General features: G+C 41.2%; 1 protein-coding gene and 1 long non-coding RNA gene across 9 annotated transcripts in view; both read left to right on the plus strand.

Moving 5' to 3' along the window:
• The first annotated feature begins 960 nt into the window (after window positions 1–960).
• LOC116054563 lies at window positions 961–4,582 on the plus strand. The gene is made up of 2 exons (XR_004106100.2): window positions 961–1,294; window positions 3,853–4,582. It is a non-coding gene; the product is annotated as an uncharacterized LOC116054563 (long non-coding RNA).
• Window positions 4,583–4,907: 325 nt separating this feature from the next.
• pax2a (paired box 2a) overlaps window positions 4,908–26,795 on the plus strand; it is a 28,394-nt gene continuing 6,506 nt past the window's right edge. For 2 of the 8 annotated variants that reach the window (XM_035992457.1, XM_035992455.1), the window contains exons 1-8: window positions 4,908–5,524; window positions 6,947–7,124; window positions 8,222–8,419; window positions 11,988–12,073; window positions 12,248–12,367; window positions 13,331–13,375; window positions 19,939–20,114; window positions 22,167–22,287. In XM_035992457.1, coding sequence (XP_035848350.1) covers window positions 5,482–5,524; window positions 6,947–7,124; window positions 8,222–8,419; window positions 11,988–12,073; window positions 12,248–12,367; window positions 13,331–13,375; window positions 19,939–20,114; window positions 22,167–22,287 — 967 coding nt within the window. In that variant the 5' untranslated portion in view covers window positions 4,908–5,481. Of the gene's footprint in view, window positions 5,525–6,946; window positions 7,125–7,760; window positions 7,774–8,221; window positions 8,420–11,987; window positions 12,074–12,247; window positions 12,368–13,330; window positions 13,376–19,938; window positions 20,115–22,166; window positions 22,288–26,795 lie in introns of those variants that run through there. The other 6 variants (XM_035992456.1, XM_035992458.1, XM_031306158.2 and 3 more) reach the window with 6 other exon arrangements.

The following is a 26,795-nucleotide window of genomic DNA, read 5'->3' on the forward strand; positions in this document are numbered from 1 at the left end:
GTGGCAGCCTTATTACCATTTCTGAACTTCAAGCACTGTAAAGAGTCTTATAATACAAAATGTTTGTTAAATAGCCGATAGAGAAGCTATAATCTTTTAATGTTGAATTTTATAGCTTTACCACGCTCTGTCGTTCTTGTGGATATTGTAATATTGCATTTTTTTTTTACTGGTTATTCATCTGTTAATGTTCCAGTTACTAAGTTTTATATTCTCCCTTATACTTTTTTGTGTTTCCTCACACTGTTAAACACACAGAGAAAGTTTCCTCTGTGAAGTTTATGTATTTCTGTGATATCTGACTCAGTCTCATGAGAGGAGCACTTTGAGAAAACTGTCTTGGAGCCTATAGTCAAGGTGTTTGATAAAAAAAAAAAAAAAACTCTGTCGACCCTCAAAGTAACAGATGTGATTGGACCTCTGAATGACAATGTACACTTGAAATAACTTCTGAAATTAAATAATAAGTATTAATTGAATTCAGAATTTTCATAATTGTATTTTGTATGCTTGTTTCTTGCTTGCCTCCAACCCCCACCACCAGAGTGTGTGTGTGTGTGTGTGTGTGTGTGTGAGAGAGAGAGAGAGAGAGAGAGAGAGAGAGAGAGAGAGAGAGAGAGAGAGAGAGAGAGAGAGAGACTCTTATTTTGTTATAAGCCTGCACAAGAACTGTTATAGCTCATACAAATTAATGAATCTCGTTTTAATAAATCATTATTATGTATTATATATTGTCGCTTAAGTGTTCATGAGGATGTGACATTTTTGGGCATCTAACTTTATGATGTCTGTCCGCTAATAATTACCATGCATGTATTATATCTCTGACAAAAATTGGCATAAATAATTTCACAACATTTTAATAATTGCAAACTGAATTTAATAGACTGGAAAAGCTACACAACTACAAACCAACTCAATAATTTCAATAATTTCCTGTAGGCTAAATAAACTTTTTATTTTTTTTTAAACTCGGTTTAAAATCCAGTTTTGAACACAATTCAGTTTTACAGTTGCTTTTAATTCAGCACCTGCAACGATCTGTGTTCTTTGATTTCTATTTTTTTCCAATATCAATTCCTAGGTTATTGGAGCAGGGATGCTTCCGCTTTTTGTTGTCGCCTAAACCGTTTAGTTTTGGATGATCGGTCAAAGATTCTGACAACCAGCGGGGAGAAGCACAACGCCCAGCCGGGGAGGGAGCGCAGGAGGCCGGACAGATCTACTGGGCTGCATCGGGGAGACGCACCATTAGACAAGGAGAGAGCCATGCCTCACAGCGCTGGTCGACCAGGTAAGGATTTCTCCCTCTGCCTCATACTAATGCCAGTGTTTTTTTGCAGGTATGTTGGTTGCACTGTGTGGGGCAAAACTGTGAGGAGGCTTCCTGCTTATTTGTCTGGATTTTTATTTTATATATTTTTTATTTTGTTGTTAAAAAAAAGAAAAAAATCAAACAACGCATAGTGTGCTTTTCATTTCATTTTGTGCAGTGGCTTCATATATTTACACTTCGTTTTGTTATTGATGTCAGAAGTTAAGGTCAATAAATTATATTTTGATATTTTGAATTATTATTATTATTATTATTATTATTATTATTATTATTATTATTATTATTATTATTATTATTATTATTATTGTTATTATTATTATTATTATTATTGTCGTAATTTCTTAATAGCCTATTAATATCATCTAAGCTTGCAGGCTGTAATTGAAAAACATAGATCACAATCTAATTCACCTCTCAATTTTGGGTTTAGATGGGAAGATCAATGGAAAACAGTTGTAATGATCTAATTAATTATGGCAAAATTAAAAGCAAGTACAAAATCAATCTGTGATGGTGTCGAGGATAGAGTCAAATTGATATCCATCTGCTCCCGTTATAAAGCGCATGAATAAGCAATCTAAGGACGCAGCTGATATCCTGCAGTTTGGCATAGCCTATCCATATGGCTTTGGGTGTCAGGAGACAGCAAATAATTGTGGGGTATTACAAGTGACTCCCGATATGATGCGGATGTTTTGACTAGTAGGGAAAAAATAGATCCAAGGGAAATGTGTTCAGAATTAGTTTGGTAAAATTAGCTCTTAAATACAAGAGTGGAGAGTGGAAACATTAGATGCATCGCACCTATTGCAGGTGAGTTTTTTTAATGGCGTCTATAGGCTACAGCTAAGTAGGCTAGTACAGATTGAAATTGCTGACATTTCTAAAAGGTTGATACTGGTGAAAATAAATAAATCTATCATTAAACTCTCACCTCAATACTCCAAGGTTTATACACAAATGCTTGCACAGGACAGAAGTAAAACGTAAGTTAACAAGCTGTTCAGTCCAACTTTGAACTTGCAGTGGCTCCCAAACTGGGGTCAGGGGACCATTAGGGGTCCTCAGAAATATTGCAATTCAAGTAAAATGTTTTTAAAAAATTGTTAACGTTCTATTCATATTTTATCTAACTCTCTAACAATTATCACATATACAAACATAGCATATATAGCCTACTTGCACTCAGATAAAAAAATATCAAATCCTTTTTTAAATCAGTTAAAGTAGGTGGCTCTGACATAAGAGTGAGTGGGAACCCCTGCATCGTCGCAAACACGCAGTAAAAACACAACGGGAAGATAAAAAAACAGCAATATCGATTGTTGACGTGAACGCGCATTACAGGCCATATGTTTCACAAAACGGAAGAAAAGGATTTGTTTCGTCCATTCATCATCCGCCCCTTCCGCTGCTGTCTCCCCACCTCAATGTTCTTATTAAATACCCCAAAACAACTGATTCTTTTTTAGACTATTAGTTAGCCTACTTATTTATTTGCACTTTGGCTACAATGGGGATAGTGTTTTCTTAGAGGAAACATCAATCAGAACAGGCCTAAAATGTAACATATGTTTATATCAATTAAAAACAACACTATGTTTATGGGACTGCAGCTGGAACGTTGTTGTAATTATTTTAAGTGTCTGAAATATATTAAAATCAACTGTTTTATAATGTGTGACAACTATGCCGAGGCTCTTCATTGTATAACGCAGGCCAACAAAAAAACAAATCGAAAACAATAATCGTATTAGGTCCTTGGTGGCTGTGGTTTTAAAGGGGGTGAAGTCAGGACTAACAGTTTCTTAATTATCACGCCGTTTGTTTTGCTGTAGTCCTATGACACGGGGACGTCATCCTAGCAGTGCAGAGAGGTATGGGGGGCAAATCGGGGTGTTGTGGGGGAAATAGCAGCAGCTTTAGGGCAAAAGTGCACTGACGTGTGAAATTACAGCCCATGGTGCTACATATTGTACCAGAAGCTCACTCCCCAAAAAAAGCAGAAATAAAAAGATGTATCGTCCTCAAACTTGTCCAGAGGGCAGCTGGACGCAACACGGAGTCCTGTGCCATGAAGTCCACAAATCCTTTGAATAACATATTATTATTATTATTATTATTATTATTATTATTAGTAGTAGTAGTAGTAGTAGTAGTAGTAGTAGTAGTAGTAGTAGTAGTATTGTTATTGTTGTTGTTATTATTATTATTATTATTATTTTATTTCCACAAATACATACATTGTAGTAAATGAAAGGAGATTGCAGTTGTATACATCACGTTGGATGACTTTACCAAAACACTCTCCACTGTGCACAAACACTGTTAATATCATCAGTGCATATGAATACAAACAAACATATATATATTATGCTGGAAAAGCTGCAGCTACTTTGGCTAAACAGCAGTCAGTTATACAGAAGTTAATGTATAACCTCGTGCTACAGACTATTAAAGGGAGCCCTTATCGTCTTTGATTGGGTGTTTTTTTCTTTGTTTCCTTTCGGATTGAGGTCTACCGGAAGAGATTAAGAGCGCATAATACAGCTACAGTAGGTTTACCTCCAACCTTTGACCCGGCCAGCTCCAGCAGCATCAGCCTACCTACCGGCCTGCCTGCCTGCCTGTCTGCATTAGCACAGCGGGCTGTGTAACCTACTGTATGAGCGCCATCTACAGAGCGATGCTGCACACAGTCTGTTGGTGAAAATGATGGTGATGATGATGATGATGATGATGTTGATGATGGTCTACTGACTGACTCTCCCTCTGCAGGCTGCGAGCTCACCTTGCACACATCCTGACCACACACGGTTAAATGCAGTCAAGACATGAAGCACAGCAGCTTTTTTAGTAGCGGAACATTGGTTTTGCATCATTATGCTGAACTCAGAAGATGCAAAGACTTCTTTATTAAAGAGTGTTTTTTATTGATTTATGAACAGGACGCTAAAAAAAAGAATGCAATGAGAAAAAAAAACACATTTTCTAAAGAGATTTTATTTTTTTCATGAAAAAAAAACTAAGCTGTGATATTTGACGCTTTACACTTTCCACCAGAGGCTTACTTACTGGGCCGCCAGAGGTGTTTGTAAAAAATAAGCCTATAGTTCAATTTCATTATTATTTAAACTGTAAGAAAATTGGGAAAATTTAAAATTAAGATTGTTTAAAATATCTTGTTTAGGCTCTTCAATATCACTTTAAAAATGTAGTGCCAACAATAAAAAATCTTCCCATGTGGGTCCCAGTCTCATCATGTGTTTCTATTGGGAGTCCTTATAAGAAACATTTGAGAAGCGTATGCTTTAAACAACATACACCAGCCTGACAGTTCTTTACCTCTCTTCTACCCCCTGCCTTTAATTTCCTTGATTCTTCACCCCAAAGCCTCATCATTTCCCATTTCGTCTCCCTCCCCTTCCTGGCTGTCGGATGCAGGGACCTCCTCATTTGAGCTGCAGGTTTTTATGTGGGCGAATCACAAAGTGTTGGAATCTATTGCCTTTGTCTGACAAGTCATCCATCTCTATGCGAGGGGATCTGTGGGATGGAGGTAGTGGGGCTGATCTGTGGGACTGCAGCTTTTAGAAACAGACACACAAGGAGAGGGGCTTCATTCTCAGCCCAAAGCTTCGCTCAGGCACAGCCCATTCTGGAGGAGAGGGGGACGCACTGCTCTGTACTTCGCCGTGTCCATGTTGTTGTCATCTCCGCCCCTATCTGATTAAACTACAGAGCCCGCCTGTGCTCCACGCCGTCAGAGGAGAGGGATTTTCCGGCCGCAGATTCCCGAGCGGACCCGTGGAGACTCAGCTATACTCTATTTGTTTTCCTCATGATGTCCTTTACACACAAACAGTGACCCGGTTTGAGTCAATGTTGCTGCGACTAGTGCGCTCTGCACACGCGTGGGTCATGCTCTGCACCTGACAGCCCTTCTGCAAGACTTTTGAGTTTAGACTTGAACAGGAGGAAAACTTAGCATCGCCTCAAGAAGTTGTCCACTGCTGCGGACTCTTCGCACACGGAGTGTTGTACACCAAATTATATAGGCTATCCTTTTTTTTACCGCTTCAAAGCTCCATCACCGAGGCGAAACGGCGACCTCAGTCGATTACCTTTCGTTCCTTTGCTATCCCATGGATATTCACTGCAAAGCGGACCCCTTCTCGGCGATGCACCGTGAGTATACTGAATTAGTTTACATTTCGGTGTTGTGACTTTAACTCCTGGAAGATCGAAGATGTGTGCAATGACTGCGGTCTAATTTAGAAAACATGCAGTTAGATATTTTTAAATTTTTAAGTCCATTAAGGTTCGTTGTTTGCCAATGTATCCTTACTGTACTTAAGATGAACACAGCTCCAGAATAGTAGCCTAAATTAAAAATAGATTAATAGCCTACGTTCATTTTTGATAATAATAAAAATGAGAATTAGAGGCAGAGGAACCATGATAAGTAGCTGCTAAATGTTTTAAAACAGGAACATGTCTGGCTTATTTTTAAGAGCACGTGGTCACTGAGGAGTTTTGTTTTTATTTAGTATTTGTTGTGTAAAGCTTTATTGACTCAGAGGTTAATCAAAATGAAAAAACTGTGGGCTGGTTTGAGTTGCATTTACTAATAAGAGACAGAGAGACGAAATAGAAACTCCCGAATTTAAATACAAAGCGTTTATTACCTGTGAAATGACAGTTCGAGAGAGAGACAAGGACACGCTGTGTGTAAATAAATAAACGTGTCACTTTATTTATCTCACACTTTATTCAGGAATTAAACTGACGCAGCTGCTCTAACTGTTCATTTTCTTCATGTTTTCTTCTCCATACGATATGGGTAAAGAAGACCCGGACTGCGTGTAAATTATTTATTCCTCCTCATTCGCACCATCCGCGTTTGTAATATGAGTTATCAAAGCTCATTTTAATTATTTACAATTATTGTGCGAGGGAAATTAAACAGGTTGAAACACAATATCTGCGACATGTGTTAGGCTGCAGTGGAGGAGGTGCTCTTGGAAAATAGTGCCTATTGCCAATGTATAAGGAGAAAGGAGTTTACATTTATTTATTTTTATTTTTGTGGTATCAAAAAGAGCCAGTGAGGTATATTTACTTTATGTTTTATTTAGTTTTTATATTTTCTGTATTTGAAAGCAACACAACTCCATTTGGATTTTACTCTTTGGCTGCTTCAATTTCTACAATTACTATTATAAATATTAGGCCTATTATTATTGGTATTATAATTATGGTTATTTTTATTTAAAACCCCACTACTGTTTAAAGATATTTCAGAATTCATGCAGCAACAAAGAATGAAAATTAAAAAGTGCATGCATGCGTGTGTTTCTCTGTGTGTGTGTGTGTGTGTGTGTGTGTGTGTGTGTGTGTGTGTGTGTGTGTCTGTGTGTGTGTGTGTGTGTGTGTGTGTGTGTGTGTGTGTATACATGCACATTATACTGTGTGGATGTTAATGTGATTCAACCTTTTACGCTAAAACTAAAACAAGAAAACAAAGAAAAGAAAGCTAAATGAATCCACATGAAGAGACGGCGTGTCTTCTGCAGGTATGTAATGTTATGCTCCCCTGTGCTGCTGTTGTGTCCCACGCAGGGCACGGCGGTGTGAACCAACTCGGCGGGGTGTTTGTGAACGGCAGACCCCTCCCGGACGTGGTGAGGCAGCGGATCGTGGAGCTGGCCCACCAGGGCGTCCGTCCCTGCGACATCTCCAGACAGCTACGGGTCAGTCACGGCTGTGTCAGCAAAATCCTCGGCAGGTAAAAGGGGGGATCCACTATAGCAACAGAGCCCTATGTGTGTCAAACATCAATCTTCTATAGCTCGTAGCTATATGCACACCCAGCTCTATTTCAGCCTCAGTCATCGGTTATATAGGCAGGCCATTTTTTTTAATTCTTTCTTTCTTTCTTTTTTTTTGCTTGAACACAGCAGTTCTGCGTCCGAGATTTTCTATCCATCACCTGCAGCCTTGCAAGAGAAAAGCATCATAATCATGAAATACATTTTCGGAGGAGAGTTAACAGCTAAGCATTAAGGATAAAAAATATCTCGGAGGAATATGAGGCTGTGTTAATATTATAGGAGACAGGTGATAAAGAAAGTGTATAAAGTAGCATGAGATCACTTGGAAACTGACTTTTTAGGTCTACAGACACATGGTGGAATATTACTAGCAGATTAAGAAAAACAACACAGTCTACGGCCATTATAAACTCACCTTTAAGTTGCATAATCCTTTGGAAAAATACCATAAATACACACGTTACGTTCCTATATTTTTTTATCAGTGTAAAAGGTACTTTAAACCCGATAAATTAGGTCTACATTATTTTACTTCAGAGCACAAATGCTGTGAGATAATATTTTGAAATATATTTTTTTCAGCTATCAGAAGGCATTTCAGAGGTATTTCATTTCACACACACTGAATGTTTGTCACCAACATTTACCAATAGGTCATGGTGGCATGTCGTGCATGCTAAGCTCATGGGAACTGGAAATGAGGTCTAAACTGTGCTTTTTACAGCTAAACTGTTCTTTGTTCTGTCCGTCTCACTGATATTGTGTGATTTTAATTACACTGCTTTTCGTTGAAAATCCGCTCTGTTCACCTTCCAGCTGACACTCAATTAGAGCCATATTACAGCACACTTCCACACCAATTAATAGATTAAAGCCGCCATCATATCTGTAGTTTTTTTTTTTTTTTTTTACCCAATATAACTGCAGAAGCTCGGCGAAGATTTATTTCCACACAAACGATATTTAAGCCACCTTCCCATCAATCAGACTGGATTATTGAATTACTGTAAGGAGGGATCCATTCAGGAACATTCCCTCTGTCCCCATGCAGGTACTACGAAACCGGCAGTATTAAACCCGGAGTCATTGGTGGCTCCAAACCAAAGGTTGCAACTCCGAAAGTGGTGGATAAAATTGCTGACTATAAGCGCCAGAATCCAACCATGTTCGCTTGGGAGATAAGGGACCGACTACTGGCTGAGGGCGTCTGCGACAACGACACTGTCCCCAGCGTTTCATCCATCAACAGGTAGGTGGAAATAATTCCATTCTATCATTAAAAGTAGGCCTATATGTCGAATCGTCCCAATGTGCGTAAATTCTCACTGAAACAGAGCTTTTTTGTGTGTATTTCTAAATGTGTGCATACACGTAAGAGAAAATGTTCGAGTGAGCCAAATACAAAAAGAAAATCAGATGAGAAACAAGGGGGAAACCCCACGCGTAAATGGGATAAATCCGCTCTGAAATAAAGCAGATCGCTATTTCATCTTCACATACAAGGCTGAACTATAGTCAGTCCCAGCCGAGCCTATCCGTTGGTGGTCTCACAAGCGCAATTCAATCTCCTGTGCGGCCCTCCACAACACAGCCAGCACGGGAGCTGAGGATGGGGCCACGAAGAATCACATCTGTCTCGATAAAAACCGATCAATACCGCGTAACCAGATCCAGAGGCGGAGGGAAATACCCAACAAAGTCGTTCAATACGCGGACCACACTGCAACAGAGGCGGCAGCAGCCTCTTTATTGCCAACCAATTGCTCTGTTTTCCAACACCAAGGTGAATGTGGAGCGACAACAGATCACACATTTAGTCTTGGACAATTCTAAATAATGTAGGCCTATGTTATAAATTATTCCGGTTTTAATCACACATTATAATAATTATTATTATAATATTAATAATTATTATTTGTTTTAATTACAGTGGAATTAATCTAGAAAAGTATAGACCCTAGAAAATCCCCGTCCTAAAGCAGTGTTGATTTAGGGGTAAATGGACTTTAAAAGAGTTTCTGTTCCACTGAAGCAGCTAAAGCAGCAGACACCCTACACCTTCACCTTACCACATGAAGCGGGACCGCAGTGGACAAAGTATCTTTAGACAGAGGACTCCGGTGAAAAGCCCCAGTGCATGTGTGCAAAGTGAAAAAAAGCCCCATAGTGCCTGCGAGTGATGAACTTTGGTTAGGAGGCACTGTTCCAGAGAGCTGGTCATCAGCATTACATTTTAATGAGCTGAAGAGAGTCTCATAACACATCCAGCTAAATGCAGGCGATGGATGAATCTTTACCAAAAAAGAGAGAGAAAAAAAAATCTAAAATCAGATATGGAAATTATGGTTTCAACAGGTCTTTTGGCGCCGTTTTCTGTTTTCACCTGTTGTTCCTAAAACCAAAAGGAAATGTATTTAAGTGTGTGTAGAGGCAATGTTTTATGTGTTACTAGAAAACATTTCTGACCATCTGCTTGGTTTGAGCTGTGTGGAACAGCACTATTAGGAGAAATGTTGTCCTTTGAAACAAAGTTGCCCTGCACATTAATAATTAACGGCAGAGTGTGTGGCAATGTACAAAACTGCATTTTTTGTTTTTAAAACATTCACAAAACTTTACAAATCACAACATAACAGTCAGTTAGTTCCTCTCTTGAATTCCTCTCCAAAATGTATATTAGCGTTTAAGAAAGGTTAGTTGATTTTTATTTTACAGCATATTTAAAAACAAAATGCACATGAGTATTTTGAAATCTAACCTTAACTTGAGTAATAGTTTACTCTAATGTTCACATTACAGGCTATTTTGAATGTCTATGGTTGTCTTTGTTTCTCACTGTTGGTCTTAAAGGGAGGATTGGGAAATATGTGGAGGAGGGAGAAAGTGAGGAAGAGAAGTATAAGAGGCAGGCAGGGGGAGAGAAAGACCTCTGGGGGTCTCTGTGGTTAAGGGGATGACCTCTGCTCTAAAGAGGATGTCCTGGCTTTAAACACATTTTTCCTGCATGAATTATTAAAGATTACACAGAGACTGGGTTGCACTTTGTTTTGTTGCCGCAGAAAGGAGTTTCTCCCCGCTACAACATGCCCAGTGGACAGAGGCATAACCATCTGGTCCTAAGCGGCTTTCAATCATATTGATCCACATTTTAATCTTTCTTCGGGGATTTTTTTTTTTTTTACAACACCCAAACACCAAAGTCGTTAATTCACCCATCCAAATTGCTTATTCAATATCAACAACATAGACTTGAAACAAAGTCCTTGAATTTATGAGGCTCCCCCGAGTCATGAGGTCAGATAACTGTTGTGGTGAGATGTTAGAAATTCAAATAAAATATTGATGTGTGTTTTCTGGAGGAGGCTAGTCTTTGTTGCCCTGCCTGAAGGAGAGAGTATGGAGGACACCTGAGATAGCAAGGGGAATGAAAAGAGACACATTGTACATTTTTGCCCCCAAGGAAGTTAACCCCATAGCCGCCTTGATTCAGAATTGATAGCTCATTGCTGGATGCTGCATGCACATGTGAATGTCGTTTGCCTCATCTGCAGTCTGTAAAAGTCTGTTTTTGTCACACCTCTCGAGTAAGATGGCTTCCATGTGGGATTTCTGTCGGTACACAACGCTGCCTGTTATTCAATGTTCTCACGTTCATCTGTCAATCAAAAGATTACCATAGTCATGGTTTAATGTAATAGGATCATGTCCCATAAGAGCTAAAGCTGAGTTTGTGTAAAACCCACTGTACCTTTCCAAAAATCCTCAATTTTAAAAATGTAACATTATTTCTAAGGCCTCATATTTTTGTCATCTTTAAAGTTTTCAGATTATTGTGATGCTTTCTTTTATTTTATGCTTATTTATTTCAAAGTGCACCACAGATTAAAATACATTGATGTGGCAGTGGTCTCTGGTTGGGCCAATAAGACACTATTGCTTTCCTGTCACATATAATTTATAGATCACCATTTGCATTTGCTGTTCCTCTCCGCCATTCGTCGTCAACTTTTCTATCCCGGAGTCCCAATCAATAGCTCTGATCCTCAGTGAGCCTGAAGAATTCCTGTTTGCTACATTGAGCAACAAAAAGACCAAAAACTACAACAGACACCAGAGAGGTGACAGAGAATACAGGGAGGAATAAAGAAATTAAATAAAGAAGAGTGAAGATAGAAAAAAGAAAAGAAAGAGAAGAGGGGTTTAAAAGACAGGCATTGTAAAGTACAGTAAAACGGAGAGCACATTGGACAGTGGAGTAGAAATGAGAAAAGGGGATGAGATTGGGAGAGAGAGGAGTGAAAGATCAAGTGTGAGAGATGGAGAGAGTAAAGGGAGAGCGAGGAGAAAAGAGGGAGTGGGGAGCAGGAGAGGGAGATTATTAGAGTTGGCCAGGTAGAGTCAGTGAAGCTGATCATTGAGGTGAATTGATGTGATTTCATGCTTTGTTTGCAAGATCATTCAGACCAAAGTGCAATGAAGACTTTCCCGCCACATCACATCTTACTGGTATAGGGACTTTATCATATTTCTAACCTCAGAATCCAGCTAGATTGAATCCACAATCTCAGGGGGCAGCCCCTATTCAGCCTCACACAGGAGCAGAGAGATTGCCCCTAAAGCCCTGAGATTGGCTATTTGTGACAGGGGTCTGAATATCAGGATACAAGCGGCCCAAACGATGGAGCACTTGTACATGCACAGGCGTAAGTGGACGTGATGTGCCGTGTTTAAGTGTCCCGGGGCGGCCGGGCTGGTGTGAAATCTCCATGCTCTGGAAACAGTATTGATTGATCCATGTCTGTTGTTCACTTTACCAGGATTATCCGCACCAAAGTCCAGCAGCAATTCCACCCGTCCCCTGACGGATCTGTTACGCCGCTCTCCACGCCCGGCCACACCATAGGTAAGCGTGAATAAGGCTACACACAGATTACAGCACAGTCAAATGAGCTGAACAGGGCTGCTGAAACAGGAGGAAAACACCTAAACATGAACACTTACATGCATTTTCACATACACATGCACCTGAATAAACACACTTACTTTACCAACACACTAACTCAGCTTTTTCCATCAGTGCCCAGCACCGCCTCACCCCCTGTGACCAGCGCCTCCAACGATCCCGTAGGATCCTACTCCATCAACGGCATTCTGGGTATCCCCCGCTCCAACGGCGAGAAGAGGAAACGAGACGATGGTAAGGGAGACACAAGATCCCTTTGTTTTCCATCCTTTTGCAGTAATTCTCTCCATCACTCGTCTCCTACTTTTTTCTCTGTGTGTGAAGATGGCATTTATGACAGCGCTGCAGCCAAGTGTGTTTCTGTGTGCTGTCTCCAGTGACTTGTTATGTTGTATATCAGGCAGGGTGAGTGTTGAGAGAGAGTTGCGATTCAATCAGCTTGTTCATGCCCTGCGTTTTACCATACGCCTACAGAGCTGCATCTCAATTTTAAACCATGTTCAGACGTACTGTAGATATCCCATATAGCTGTCATACAACTCTAATCCCCCTTGGCAAGGCATCAGGGCTGCTGCTCCTCTGTAACTTAACAAAAGACAGAAAGAGAAGCTCTGTTGTGAATCTTGGCCTTGATACTATCAGTTACATACCAGTCATTTAATATTCTGCACTGTTAAGATGCATAGATGCATTTTTTACTGAATTATATTTTATTCTGAACAGCATTAAAACAATCAAAAATGAAGAAAATAGACCTAGATTAAATGGAAGCCTATACGGTCCAAGACAGAATTTCACATTCCTAGGCAAGGCAATAGAGTGGACACACACGGCCTGAGGGCTAATAGATTATCGGTTTCGCAAACAATTGGCTTTTTTAATGCCTATGAATTAACATGTCCCCGGTGGAGGCCTGAACAGGTGTAGGAACAGACCGGTGGAGGCAGGGAGGGGGCTGCGCGCGCGCGCGTGTGTGTGTGTGTGTGTGTGTGTGTGTGTGTGTGTGTGTGTGTGTGTGTGTGTGTGTGTGTGTGTGTGTGTGTGTGTGTGTGTGCGCGCGTGTGTGTGTGCCTGTGTGTGCACATGATTATGTGGTACTGCTTTGAGGTGGCTGATGGGATGAAATGGTTGAAAATGATCTCAAAGAGCACTCATCAAAACAGGCCACTTCCTTCTTTTATGTTTCTGTCTCTTTAGTTCTCTGGAGTGGCAACCACTTGGATGGAAGGAAAATAGGACATTGTAAGTTGAAGTTAGACAACCTTCTCTTTTGCTTTGGTCAATCAGATCACACTACTTTCCTCTCAATTACTGTTTTTACTCTTCCAGGGTTATGAGTTTATGGGGACGGGGGGGACGGAGAGATTTTTCCAATAAATAATCTCCCGAGAAATTAAAATGAATTAAACTAAAGTGACTGTGGAAAATCATGTTTTCCATGTAATGGCATGCAGTTCAATATACAGTAATGTACAGACTAGCTTATTTAGAACCTTTAGGCAAAGATAGCTGTAGCTTTTCAACAACAATATGCAGTTTATTGTAAACTAAAAAAATAAGTTTTTAATAATTCTGACCTTGGCATTTCCCCTTAATTTGTCAAGAGATCCACTGCAGCCCTTGTGATGAGTTATTTATGTTAATTTTCAATTGCCCACATTTTCTTCAATTATTTCAGCATAGTTGTTATTTTACAAAACAAAGCTGCTAGTGGCCCATCTAGCAAAAAGTTACCTGCTGAAATGTTAACATAACTTAGTAAATACATAAATGCGTGAATAGATAAGTACGCGAATAAATACATTAAAAGATGGGGAGACCTAGCGCAGCAAGGAGTTTTCATGTGGTTTAGAATATTCTACAGATGACTCACTGGACTTTGTTGCATGTCTGTAAACCAATCAAAGATTGTAAGCTTGACTGTGTTAACTTGACCATGGTGAACATGAAAAAAAGCATTGCACAGTCCTTGTACCGCTGGTGTTTTGATGCTGGTGACGTGTGATCCCGGTGTGGCTGAAGTCAGCGTTTGCCCTTTGAGGAAGAAAAAGGTCCCCATTACTGGAGGGCTGTAGAGATAATGTAGTGTGACACGCGTTATGTACACTGGGTCCCCGTAAGACGAGCTTCAGGGACATAGGTGCCATAAGAGCCATTAATCTGTCCTTGTCATGTGTTATTGCAAATTAAAAGTAGCATGTTACACTGGACGGCTTTCAAGTGAAGATGGGAGGAGGTGAAAGAGAGATAGAGGAGCAGCGGAATTTTTTACGAGTTGAGGAGGAAAGAAGGAGGTCCTGGCAGCCTCAATGAGAGTTGAGCAAGAATTAGTTTTAGGATTTGTGCATGCATATATACACACCTATGCATGGAAATGTGTTACGTGTGTCTGTTTGTAACTCCGTGGCTTCAGATGCTCCTCACACAGTGAGCATAGTGACATTTAAAAGAATTTGCAATTCTGCAGAGAAAAGCTATTAATTCACAAATTAACATCTCCCCTCCCCTCCCTCCCTCTATCTTGGATGTGCAAGCTATCGAAAAGACAAAAGAAATAGCCTTAAGGGGGGAAAAGAGAGAGTCTCAGCCCTATCTGTGGAGAGATTGGTTTGCATGTCTGCAAGCAGCGATACCAATTATGCCAGTGCTGGGAGAATGCGTGTCAGTGCGCCCCCTCCTTGCCCCCCCCCCCCACTCCCACCACCATCACCACCACCACCCCAGCCCGAATCTATCCATAGCCAGATTTATTTGTGTATCTCATTACAGGAAATGGAATGTTGTTCCTGCCAAATGCATTAATAGTGAAGTGGGGAAATTAGCCTGTTGTACAGCATGCTCTCACTTAGTCATTTAAACCTATGGTGGAAGTAAAAGCCAAGAAAAGACAGAGACAGTTGGGTGACAACTGCTGTCAAATTTGTATTATAATGCTAAAACTTGGGCTTTCCAGTCATTTCTCGAAGATGATTTTGAACATTTTTTTAATTTTCTGAGACATACCTGCTCCAATTTTTTAAAGGAGATTGAGTTGAGCTGCAGCTTTATGTAAATTCAGTGTTTTACTAGTCTAGCACACAATGACATGTTACTCCTGACCTTGCTGCTGTATGCAGGTAGGTTGATGTGACCTTACTGTATGTTTCTCTCATCGCTGGTTAACCACGTCCTGGATGGAGCCAAGCGGAGCTCTGGGGAGGACAGGCAGGGAGCTACAGTGATAAATTAGATGAAGAAAGCAAAGGTCATAACTTGTGATTGTAGCGTGGGTGTGAGATGAGTGTAGAAGGAGCTGATGAGAGTGTGAGCGTGGAGAAAAAAATATGGCCCTGCAGGTTGTTCATTCTTGACATAAAAAAACGATCGACCCAGCAGCCAGAGACATATCCACCTTGTTCAATAGCTTGAGGAAAAACTGAATACAGTCACTGTTTTGATTTGTTCAAATTTGATATTTGTCCCTTTTGGAGATTGTCCGGTGTGTATCTTTTAACACATATGACCCATTTGTGGAGTTTGAATCAGTTAGTTTATGGATTTGAACACCAGCTCACACTGGTTGGCTAGTCAAGCCAGTCCATGACAATGAGTCAATAGAGGACCACTTTAGAAAATAAATGCATCCAGAGCGAGACAGAAATAAATGGAATCATGAGCACCATGATGGCCCTGATGGGGTGTGTGTGAGAGAAAAGCCCAGGTTTGAGAGGGGCCACAGAGCGTAACATAGAGACAAGAAGCTGTTAGGGCCCCAACAGTAGAGGAGGAAACAAAAGGGTCTACATTGCATTTCTCCCCCTCGTTCTCCTCTTTCTCTGTCGTTCTTTCTCTTCAACATTTCATCTCTCCTCTTATCGTCCCCCTCTTCTTTCCCAAGTCTTGCAGGTTAACCATTTGCATTCAGCAATGTGGCTGCATGAGCATGAGACCCAACGTACAGTTGTAAACAATATACAATGAGATCCGTCACAAAAAATATAAGGAGAGGGAATTCACTCAATGAAGAGGAATCATGTCAGAGAAAAGTCAATTACGGGCAGCGATGCCGAGAATTAATGGAGCGATGCATTACTCAGCTTGAGGAGGGAGAAAAGGCAAGAGAAAAGAGGGGATACGTTAATTGCATTTCCACAAATACTCGCCCACACAGGGTAGCAACGCTAAACGGCAGACTGGTCCAGAGGAGGGTAGAGATGAAAGCAGATGAAGACAAAGAAAAACAAGAGATGGGAATGAAGTCATGCTAAAAAAGGAAACTTATCTTTTCTATCAAGTCATTTTTATCAAGGGGATACAATATAATTTAAACTTATTTCCAATGCAAACCAAATAGTTTCATTTTCCTAGTTTGTTGTGCAGCAATCTGCTTTACACTTTTCTCTGTTTACAGTTAAAGACCGACTCTCTCTCCCACCTGATCTACAGCCACCCTCTTAATTATGTTATAAACTCACAAACTGTATCCAAAGAGTTTAACTTATTTATTATAAACGTTCTGCTTTGGCCCGGATCTAAGACTTTAAATGAAAGTAAATAAAATAACTAGAGTGCTTCAAAAATACTATCGACGCAGCCTCAGTGATGGCAGTGAGGGTAAATATCAAATAAGCATCACTATGCCTGCTGACAGTCAGTACACTGGTTGGTGGTGCTAAATCGAATTAATAAAGCTCTTAAACACGCCACAACATAACAGGATCTTAACAGCCATGGCAGTGTTGCTGCCTCTCTCCCTCTCTCTCCCCCACCCCACCTCTCTCCTTTCCGCTTCAGAGGTTTCATAAATATAGCTAGCTTACAGGGAAGGAGTGTACACCCTCTGGGTATACCAGTTTGTTTGTGCTCTCTTTTTTTATCAAGCATAACTGCATTTTTTAAAAAATCAACAAATTATACCACAATTTGCGATAGCATCATTTTACCTATCAGCAGAGGACTCGCAGCCTCTGATCTAGGAAACCCTGTGTCATTGATTTACGGAGAGAGCCAGGCAGTGTGCAGGAATTCATTTGCCTTTCAAACAAGCCCCTACATCTACTCTCTGCTGAGTTATCTTATCAGAGAGACAGGGGAGATGAAAGAAGGACATAAAGTGCCACCATGCCACCGCAGGACGTTAACATCCCCCTTAGAGACAAAGCCAAACACAACAGCTTTTGATACCATTGTGGTTTGTCTCACAGTAGCTACTGCCATTGGTTAACGCTGTATGTGCGTGTGTACAAATGGCTGAAATGAGTGTGAATATTAGTTAGAAAACGATTATTTTTCACAATATTGTTAAACAAGTAGAGTTGCAATTTTGGGACATTGAGTTGGTACAAAGTCCACTTAAAATGTTTGAATAAATCATTGTAAAATATAAAACTTTTAGAAACGGGGTCAAACACCTTCCGTCTGTTCAAGGTGATAAAAGAAAGTATTTACCAGAAAGCACATTGCTTTAGGGTAGATGTGTGAATGTCACCATTGGAGAGTCTTGTTTTTATCTCGGTTTGTCTCCTAACACTTTGGTGTTAAAACGAAGAGATGCAGTCAGCTGGTGATGTGGGAGTGATAAGAGAATACCTGCTGAGACACCCAAAGGGGTTGAAGAAACACTGAGAAAATGAAGCCAGTCAATGAGACACACAAACACACACACACACACACACACACACACACACACACACACACACACACACACATAAACACACACACACATAAACACACGCACACGCGGTCTGACAGTCGGGCTTCACACTCCACTTGACACACTGACTGTCAAAGGATGAATCTGATTTATTGCAGCTATCTTGTGATATATGTCAAACATGAACCTCTAATTGCAATTTCTGAAAATAAATTATTTAGTATTATTTCTATTTAAAGGCCAAATCAGTAATTCTTTGACCGCATACATTTGAAATATATTTACATACATAACTGCAAATTGTGAAACCATGATTACATATAGGCCTGTTTTACTCCCATTTCTAAAACATTACTGTTGTAAACAAACCTCATAGTGTTGCTAATATAGATTTAGCTGTTTATTGTTAGTCCTTGTGTTAAAATGCCTGTCAATCAATTAGCGGGTTCCAAAATTGGGTTTTTAATTTTGCTAGTGCACCGAAAAGTGTCCTGATGTGAATCTATGTCATTTTGCAGCCAGTTCAGAAGGCCTGATTAAGTTTGTGAGCGGTGCTGAGTATAAGCATGCTCCTCCACAGTGAATGACAAACACTATTGATCAAGTTTGCCTCTTTTCTCAGACCAGCTGATACGAGGTAATTAATTACACCATTTTCTTCTGTACCACAAACAACAATTGAGTTTCTTACAGCAACACTAATGATGCAACCCCAACCCTTCACCCAAGGGAGCTGTTTGAAAATGTGCTAAAGTATTCGGTTAACTGATGGTAGGAAAAACTGATTCCTTCACAAATGTTACACAAAGCTAAAGTCAATATATTTTAGCAGAGAAACACACATATACACACACTCTCCCATCTACACGTACACACACTCATACCCAATCGCAGTCCTCTATTCCATTCTCTCCATGGATCTATTTCTTGGTGCGAGTCGGGTTCATCCTCTGGCCTCAGCCATTGAAAAAAGGTCAAGCAGCCGAGCAGAATGGCAATAACGCCCCTGAAATGGTACCATCAGTGGAACATGATTGATCAATTGAATTCCATAGCACAGAAAAATGTGGGATTAAGTAGAGTATTATGCGCACAATGAGTTGAGGCATGATGTTCATTCCAAGTTCATTTCGCCTCCCTCCTCTGCTGGCGGATCAGGCAATCAATAGCGGCCTTGCATATCATATATCACCGCTGGCTCGCCCAGGAGAGAACATAATCTGCTGCAAATTTAGAATGACAGATTTGTATGCGAGCTAAAGCCCTCATCCGCTGTTGGTGGCGGGGTATAAGGAGGAAGGGAGGGTGGCGGGAGGCAGGCAGTAGAGTGGAGGTTCCTGGGATGCTGGCTGGAGGTTTTAGTTGCAGATTTTTTTCTTTTCTTTCAGTGTTCAGGACTTGATGAGTGAGCAGAGGGAGAGCTGCAGCGGTAGCGGCGGGCTCCCTGGCCAAGTTGATAGGGTCAGAGATCAGGGGAACGACGGAAGCATAGGCTCATTTGTTTATATAGAGTGCGACCGAGTGAGGAAATGCATACGCTTGCCCTCGACGCCCCGTCCTCATTCGGCCCTGAGTATCGTCCCCACTCCATTCTGTTTTCCCGAAGACAGGCAATATGTGGGGGATGGAGGGAGAGAAAGAGAGACAGAGAGAGGGAAGGGTAATATGTTCAGGAGGAAAATAGTACAGTTAAATAATGGCCCTCCATTTCCTGCTGGCAGAATGAGAGGCTCTGTATGTAATCGTCAGCCCTACTTTCTCCTCCTGAAATACACGCTCTCCCTTACAAGTATATATTTGCACTGAAGGTAATCCATCAATTACCATAGACCTATCACATGATGACCGTGCTGATGGTGGCCACGAGGAGAGGTGGGGGGAGGCAGAGAGCTGCCTGACTGAGTGTATGTGCGTTGAGAGGAAGATAGGAAGACAGTGAAGAACAGAGAGGGAGATAAAAGGCAGACATGCTGGTGGGTCTCCCTGAATTTACTGCTGCTCCTCATGCTATCACACTCACATCTGTCGAGATCAAACAAACAAAAATTCTCCTTATGCTTATGTCACATTGCTAGCCTGCTAGAATAGGTAAATCAGGTCAAAAAGACTGGAGCTATGCCCTGATGCAGAATGTTGTCCTCCCCTTCCCTTCTTCCTCTCCCTCTTTCTTTAGATGGCTCAGATGGCTCAGGCCCGGGCAGCGACTCTCAGGGCAGTGTGGAGAGTTTAAGGAAGCACCTGCGAGCAGACGCCTTCACCCAGCAGCAGCTGGAGGCCCTGGACCGTGTGTTTGAACGTCCTTCTTACCCTGATGTCTTCCCCACTTCAGAACACATCAAACCTGAACAGGTTGGCCACACAGGTTTCTTTCTACACATTGAAATGTACAGCCCTGCACTGACATCCTGGTTTCTTTCTTCTCTTTTAGTTGTAGTAAAATAATTTACATTGATTTTTTTTTAGAGAGAATAAACTGGTACATGTACTGACACAAGTGACAAAAAGCTCTAAACAACTTCTTGCTTAAAGAAGCCTACAAGCCTTCAGCCTATTACAGCAAATAACCTTTATTTACATTCATTAGACTGTTAAACAACAAGAGACTATTAATTTTTCCATTGGAACTCTATGTGGGTGCCCATGCAGCCTTAGCAGTGCCCTAATTGAGTTCATTTTCATCTCTGCGCGATCGCGAAGAATTACAGCGGCGATAAATCAGAGGGACAGCCCCTCAGCCTGCTATACAGCCCTTAATGCAGCTAATTACCAAAGTGATTTCTACGGCAAGATCAATACCAAAACGAATTGGAAATGACTTGCAATCACAAAGAGTGGAGGAGAAGGTATTAAAAAGGCGAGAGAAAGGTGGAGGAGGGGTGAGAAAAACGGCATCAGAATGGTCCAGAAAAATCACTTTTAATTTAATGTAATATTAATCAGGCTGCTTTCCACTCTTTCTGTGCACCTCCTTTTTTCTCCCTGTTTCCAACACCCCCTCCTTTTCTTAAACTGGTGAAAAGGTGGGACATTAGGCTATTAGGGGCTTGTCTGGTGTCTGCGTCAGGGCATTAAAAAGCCATTTTGAAGAGGCCAGGCTGAATAGGCCTCATCCCTCCCACACTTCTGGCAGCCATGTGGTCAGGTCATTCAGGCCTCTCTGTGCTTGCCACTCGCCCTCCGTCCAGCCCTGCCCAGCCCTGCCCACAGCCCATCTGCATGACAAAATGGCTCTTGTGCCGCTGAGGCCCAGTGGAATAGAGTGGAACATCCACCCTAGTGCCAGGGAACAGTTGTAAGCAGACAATTAGAGTTTATCTGGGATAGAGGCAGACAAGACTGGGGTCACCAGCTCACCCCTGTGGGACCCCTGTCCCATTGAGACAAACAGATGCACACACGCACTCCGACACAAACACTTGCAGACACAAAGGTGTGCAAACACACTTATCCTTTTCAAGAAGAAGAGTCAGGTCAGGAAGTGTCATCTCATTATCAAATATGATTCATATCACAGCTGCTAGCAGAGTCTTAACCTGAGATTAAAGTGAATAAAGACTTTGAGACTTGTTGTTGGTTGATCCTTACATGACGTTTTCTGGTGCAGTGCAGCAGAGTGTTGCAAAAATTGTAAAACTTGAAAGATGGCTGCAGCTGCACAGTATGTTTTATCACAGTTGAAAAGATATTCAATGAAAACCTACAATATAAAGTAAAAAATACCACTAAAAGTATGAAAGGCGTAAAAAACAATACACACTATTTTATCATTTTATTAACCCCGTTTTATGTGTTCATCCTAGAGGCAAAACAACATTTTGAGGTTGTACTCCCCTTTAAAAAACCACCACATGTCTCTCCTGTAACAAAGCCCTGAATGTCTCCTCCCTTGACTGGTCACAGGGATGACTGCAGTGGAGCACAAAGAGCCAGCTGACACCCCGTCCTTTCACTCCTCTCCCAATCTCTCTCTCATCCCTCTCTCCCTTTCTGCCTTCTCCTCAGACAAGCCCTAATGCATGCATACATCATAGGTCTTGTTAAAGCATGGGGAGCGGGGTTGGGACACGTTGGCAAGGCCGGGGGGGACACAGAACATACAGGAAATATTCAGAAGAAAACATAGTAAGCGGATCACAGACAGCTTCCTCAGTACACTAGGGGTTTCCTTCAGACATATTTCATATATAACTGAAAAAACTGCTCTAAATCTCATGCACAAAGTGGGCTTGCATGCAGTGCATGAGCGATATTACCCAGATCATGGCACAATCTGGTGGAATGTGAAATTATTTAATGTAAAATTGTGTATACAATTGTGTGAATTGCTCTTTTTGATTGCCACCTTTACTCACACGTGCATTCCGCCACTGACATATTTTTGCATTTGTTATTTGTCTACAGGCGAATGAGTACTCACTCCCATCCCTGAACGCCGGCCTGGATGATGTGAAGCCGAGCCTTTCCACCAGCGCCAGCTCCGACCTCACCTCCAGTGTCTCCCAGAGTTACTCTGTTGTGACAGGTACAATCTGACTCACGCTACATTGATCCCTAAAAGAATACACACAGCCGCAGCAGGTCGAAAACATCTGCAGCGAGGTGGTCGACTCAGTACTGAGAACACAAACATAGTGTATCTAGCTATGCTGCAATGTCTTTCAATATTGTGTCATGGCCTCTTTCTAACTGTTCTCTAAAAGTTTTTTAGTTTAGTAACACCAAGCATATCGTGCCCATTTTCCAAATTCTCATCCACCCCTTCTCACCAGTGAATCTGACGCACTGTTTTCCAAATTGTACCTCATCCTCCTGATATAAAGCAAATCAGTCTAATCAATCAATCCCATAATCACCAGAGGTTACATATATACACTACACATATATGCACACTATAGCAGCTGTTAAAGATGGGAGCAGCTGACAAAGAAGACTATACTGCACCTGGACTTACTGAAAATGCCCTATGCAGTCATTTTACACCCAGATTACACTTTATGACACTTAATAACACTAACTGATAATACTGATAATCATAAGTCAGTTGTTTGTGCCTTCACTTCTAAGCTGTTTTTCTTGTAGATTAAAGTATTAAAATGTAAAACTCCACTGTTTTAAATTAACTTCTTAAAACATTCTTTGATCAACTTTGATGGAACATTGTAAAAAATCATCTGGATATTGTGTCATCATCGAGTAATCAAGATTTTGACTGTCGCTTCCTGATGGCGGGCACATTTTCCAGCGATATTAAATTCTTATCACCATGAAAAAGCTCTCTTGAGCCACTTTTTGAGGCACTGTGTATTTATTTCTGAGGGACAGAGCGAGGTGATATATCATCTGAGCCCATTAAATCCTACAGGCCTTTCACACGCTGCTCCTAACTGGCTATTGTGTTAGCCCAGATTGGCCCGCTAACAGATTGACTGGGAGCATTTCTCATAAGAGACAGCTGCTGTTCTCGCTGCGACACGACGTTGTCATCAAAGGCTATGATAGCCTGTTGATTGACAGCGGCTGGAATAGCACCGTGGCTGCCTGGCTGCCTCATGCTGTGGAGAAGGAGACCCAGATACAGATGAGACAGTGAAAGAAACACTGATATTACAGGTTTTTTCCAACTGCTGCTGTTTTCAATAGTAACTTCCACTGACATCCAACAGGTAATGGCAGGTGCAGTGTATTGAATATCTTGTAATATTAACTATCTGTATCATGTTACCCACACTCACCCACCCTGTATTGCACTATGGCTTCTTTTGCTCTGCTGTCGAGGTTGATGGCCGCCTGGTTAATTGAAATGTTGTTTCAATGTGGCTGCTGAGGCTCTTTCCCAGGAGAGGTTAGGTTTATTGATGGCCACACTGACTCCAGAGTAATATGCCAGTCTTTTAATAAAGCACCCATAATTATGCAGTGGGCATCAAAGTCAATGAGTCCACTGTGTGTGTGTGTGTGTGTGTGTGTGTGTGTGTGTGTGTGTGTGTGTGTGTGAGTGTGTGTGTGTGTGTGTGTGTGTGAGAGAGAGAGAGAGAGAGAGAGAGAGAGAGAGAGAGAGAGAGAGAGAGAGAGAGAGAAAGTAAAGAGGACAGCATGATTGAAAATTGCAGTGGGCCTTCTCAAATGATCCCTACGGTCCAGCACAGACCCAGACACAGAGCTATGGGAAAAGAAAGAACCCCTTTTTATTCCTGAATATGCGGGAGGTAGATTTGCCCCAGAAAGTTGGGCCTCAAGAGAAGAAAGGTGTGTTTTTGTCTTTTATGCTGGGCTCCTCCTATGAAAGCGGTCTCGCTCTGGGGAACACACTCATAGCAGGTGGCCTTCAAGCCACCTGGGGGCCAGAGGGCCTCCTAAAGCTATACATGTGAGGGCCACTGATTGCACAATGAGGATGCAAACTAAGAAAACTTTTCTTAGAGTGGAATATGACAACAACATACTTTAGCACAAGCATTAGAAAATGCGTCTGAGTATTTTGAGCAATTAAAGTCAAAAGTAATATCCAGTAAGCTTTTATTATTTCATTTTAATGACTATGTAAAGTAATGCATGAAGCATTTGATTGGGTGTAGGTTGTTACTGCATAATATTATTTTTTCTGCCATTAGCAAACCCTGTAAATAGGAATGTATGCCAAGGCTGAAAAATGCTAAATTACCTTCCACACTTAGGCTGGGATCCAATTATCAATACATTATGCTCTCATACTGGATGGAGCTACGAGATTATATTCATTCTTTAAATGCTTTCTGCTCCCAATTAAAATTCACACAGTTATTGATCTTGTTGATTTTTATGTCCTGAAATTTGCATAATCTATTAAAGATGAATGATTAATGAAGTGCTCAGTTTTGCGTTCCAAGGGCGCGAGCGAAAGCAATGTCGCCCATCTTTTGTGTCCTCTGTTTACCCTGATGTGTGAAAGAGACGGTTACCTAGGAAGGAGGTTGGCTGCCAAATCAGAGAGATTTAGGGGACTGAAACGCACCGCTGGAATTTAGTAAGAAACACCAATCATTTACAAATGATTTCTTCTCCTGCACAATGACTATATTAGATTCTAGATTCTAGATTCTCAACATGTAAATGCAAATCATTGTAATGTTACCATTTTGTAAAAGATTAAATTTGTCAATGATTCTTTGAAAGGAAATTATTCTATTATTTTCTCTTAAGAGAACTATAATAAATTAAGCTGCTTGCTAATTTGGAGATTATATTAAATGTCACATATTTACTTTTTACCATGTTTACAATAGTATTGTGCATATCCAACTGGTTGTGTCCAGTGAAAGAACACTGTGAACTGTTCACTGCATCCATGGATGGAACAAAATGTCATGATTAACCCCTGGTCCAGCATGTATGTGTCTGCACAGTTTTTTATTGATACCAAACAAAGTAAGCAACATGAAGTATCCTGCAGATCTGGTGAATCTTAACTTTAGTTATCCTAATCCTGAGACTTTATACGGGAGAGGAATGATTGTATAATGTTGTAGCTACTTATCAGTAGTTAAATAGAGTTACACCAAATGAGAGTACAGCAGTCTCTGTGAAGGCGGGGCTCCATAATCACTCTCACTAGCGCATGTGGGGAGGCTGGGGTGTAAATGGGAACCCCTCTGACCTTCTTCAACTCGAGCAGATGTGAAGATCCCGTGTGTTTCCATCTCTCTTTATATCTATCTACCTTCTCTCATATCTATTTCTCTTTCTCCTGCACCTCAACTGTATTAATGAGGTGAAAAAACACAGCTTTATTTCAGATAAATTTCAGCTGAAATGTGCACCACACTGAGCCGTTTTTATGACTTGGCAGTACCAGCCATTCTCTGCTGGGTGGTATACAACAAGCAGCCACCTAACCTGCGGTGCCTGGTGTGTGGCCTGGTGACAAACGGCGTGTCTCAGCTCAGAAGCGGCAAGCTCGGAAATTAATGTTTATATCACCCCCCACAATAGCACACTAACCTTTGAGCACACATTGGATAATGAATGACTTTAAACCATGTGGATGGGGAATTCAAACTATTTGGCCCTGCAAGTATTCTTTACTCACAACTGGAGGAAGCCTTTTACAATCATTCTTTTGTTCCTTTCTGGTGTGAGTGGTTATAAATGACCACCTCTACAATGCAGGAGAGTGAAGGCTATACTTGAAGCGAACACGAATGTGTCCCTGTCAAGGTAAATTTAACATTACATTCTCTGTAGACTCCTCTCCAGAGGACTTTGCCCTACCTACACAAGATAGAAGTTTTGCTGTGATCTTGAACATACTGTAGGAATACAAAAAGTTCTCTGTAGATTGAGTGTCAGCCTTTAAAAACAGTTCTGCCAGTAAATGGTTTGCGCACTAAAGTTCCTCGGTGTACGTTTAAAAATGAAATGCTCAATTGAGAGAAGGCTGTTGTAGCTATATCTGGACGCATCACTCTGAGGGACGTTGTAGGTTCTTAACAGTCCATTTCTATGGTTGATGGGGTCTGTAGATGTGGTATCAGTGGTGGAGCAGAGACAGATGTTGGAGAACTCTATAGCGTCTCCACTCTCTCAGAGATGTGTTTGCTGGGGAGAAGAGTCCCTAAGGACCCTGAGTTTATCTTCCATCTCCATCATCAGGGCCTGTGATTTGACAGGCTCCCTTTAGCCAGACTCTGCCTCATCTCCAGGACAATAAGCAACACCATGTCTGATTAGTTTCAAAGTTCAGTGGTCTTGAACGCAGCATTTGTATCAGTTGTTGTTGCGTCGTAACCACTGTCTATTTGACAACGGTTGCTCAGGCGCTGAGAAAACCGAAGCCTACAGTAGTATGCAGGAAGTCTCAGATACAGTGTAAACAGACTTGGCCTGGGCTTCATGTTTGGCACCCTCAGTCTTTTACTAAAGGTGGGCCATGCAGTTTCATACAATCCACTTTTCTTAAATTGTGATTGGTTTATCTTTTATTAAGGCCAACTCTTGTTAAGTATGTCTTTGTACGACATTTTTTTTTGTCATCGGTTAAGCTCACTGTGAACG

This window comes from Sander lucioperca, chromosome 15 (genome assembly GCF_008315115.2).
Source record: "Sander lucioperca isolate FBNREF2018 chromosome 15, SLUC_FBN_1.2, whole genome shotgun sequence".
In the NCBI taxonomy this organism is placed as follows: domain Eukaryota; kingdom Metazoa; phylum Chordata; class Actinopteri; order Perciformes; family Percidae; genus Sander; species Sander lucioperca.